This window comes from Micropterus salmoides, unplaced genomic scaffold, assembly GCF_014851395.1.
Source record: "Micropterus salmoides isolate LMB-PRFRI ecotype aquatic unplaced genomic scaffold, ASM1485139v1 Ms_hic_scaffold_13, whole genome shotgun sequence".
NCBI lineage: Eukaryota > Metazoa > Chordata > Actinopteri > Centrarchiformes > Centrarchidae > Micropterus > Micropterus salmoides.
Genome location: NW_024040374.1, coordinates 19,747,982 through 19,749,541, shown reverse-complemented (window position 1 = coordinate 19,749,541; position 1,560 = coordinate 19,747,982). Strand labels below are relative to the sequence as shown.

The 1,560-nt window shown below is 40.4% G+C and overlaps 1 protein-coding gene across 1 annotated transcript; it reads left to right on the top strand.

The window, feature by feature from the left end:
• Nucleotides 1-276: 276 nt before the first annotated feature.
• Nucleotides 277-1,292, top strand: si:dkey-51e6.1 (uncharacterized protein LOC558617 homolog). Its single transcript, XM_038716039.1, has 3 exons — nucleotides 277-491; nucleotides 802-926; nucleotides 1,021-1,292. The coding sequence occupies exons 1-3, from the start codon at nucleotides 350-352 to the stop codon at nucleotides 1,111-1,113; spliced, it is 360 nt and encodes a 119-aa protein (XP_038571967.1). The 5' UTR covers nucleotides 277-349; the 3' UTR covers nucleotides 1,114-1,292.
• The last annotated feature ends 268 nt before the right edge of the window (nucleotides 1,293-1,560 follow it).

Genomic DNA, 1,560 nt, shown 5'->3' with positions numbered 1-1,560 from the left:
TATCCTATTTGAAAAATAGGCTTGCCAACATTACATATTGTTGATTGATCTCTTCCCTTTGCTATGAACTGGGTTGTTTTTTAAAAGCTGCAGTGCATTGATACCAATCTACACTACAGCATGATTTCTGGGTTTTTTAGAGACAGTTCCTTGTTGATGCCATACGGGGTCACCAGCGTGCAATTGATTCTTTATCTTCCAGTAGCAGCTACAGGCTGCAAATGGCCTGTCTCTTTAAGACAGGAAATAGACGTCCGAATCTAAATAAAGGCATTTGAGAACGCACCGTGTTGTCTGTCCTCGGTAGACCTCTGATCAACCCGGTGCTTTGAGTAAACCTACAGTCGCAATGGCAGACGCTCTGGCTAAAATCCCCGACGTGGAGATTGATCCAGAGGGAACCTTTAAGTACATACTGGTCAGAGTTAAAGTGAAAGATGGCGATGTGCATAAAGACATAGTTCGAGGCACAAAAAGTGCAGAGTACCACAGTAAGTTAACGACGAGTTGCTGCAAGGGAGCGTCAAGTGCGTCAGTTCAGCTCGAGATAATGTGCAAACCAAACTACAGATGACCTGTACTGTTGCAGCAGCATGGGCAGATTTGTCCCATTTGCAAGGTTCTTTTAGTGCACCCTGCAAACTCGGAGAGATAGGCTACTGCACAGACAAGGCCGATGTTGGCCGGCAACAGCTTCAGATTAAATGTGAAACTACTAATAAATTGCTAAATTTGCTTATCTGACTGTCCTAGAATTAAACCAAACATTCTGATTGATGAAATGATTTGGATTATTTACAGATCATATATTTGAGAAGGTCAATCCAGCTATGGAGGCCTTGGGGATGGAGTGTAAATGCCTTGGAGGAGGGAAGATAGACCACAACAGCCAAGAGAAAAAACTAAGGGTGTTTGGAGAATCAACTGTAAGTTTAATTTGAGAGGCATTAAAAGCTGAATAAAATACCAAATACTCGTATTTTAAAGTGACAATGTGAATGCTTTCTCACTTATTTTCAGGCGTTTGGTAAAGCAGATCATTCTGTCTCTGTGGGGAAGCTGAAGAGTGCCTTCAGCGACTATGAGATCACCTGGTCTGATGACAAAAAATAAGAGTGTAAACCTGCATCTCATTTCAAATGTCTTCCTTTATTTATCTGATATGAAAAACTATTAAATAAAGTATTTTTTTGAATGCAGGATTCATCATGTGGTAACCTGAAATGTGAAGGTTGTGGTATAAACTCTGCAAACCTCATTTCATGTAAAAAATAAAGTGATTGTTTTATGCATTTTCTCGTGTTTAATTGACTTTGGCAGAATGGGCCAGAGAAGGCCGGGTGCCAAACGTGAAGTCCATACAGGAAGGGGTGAGCCAGTTGAAATCACTAACACATCCTGTTACTCTGAAGGGAAAGTTCCTTGTTTAAAAAAATTGAAAAAGATAAGGGGCTTTTGCATACCGTCATGGTTATACACTTTCATTTCTGAACGCAAAATAATCAAACTTCAATCAGAATCCCTCATCGCTTTGCAAACAAAAGCCAGGAAGAAAACAAA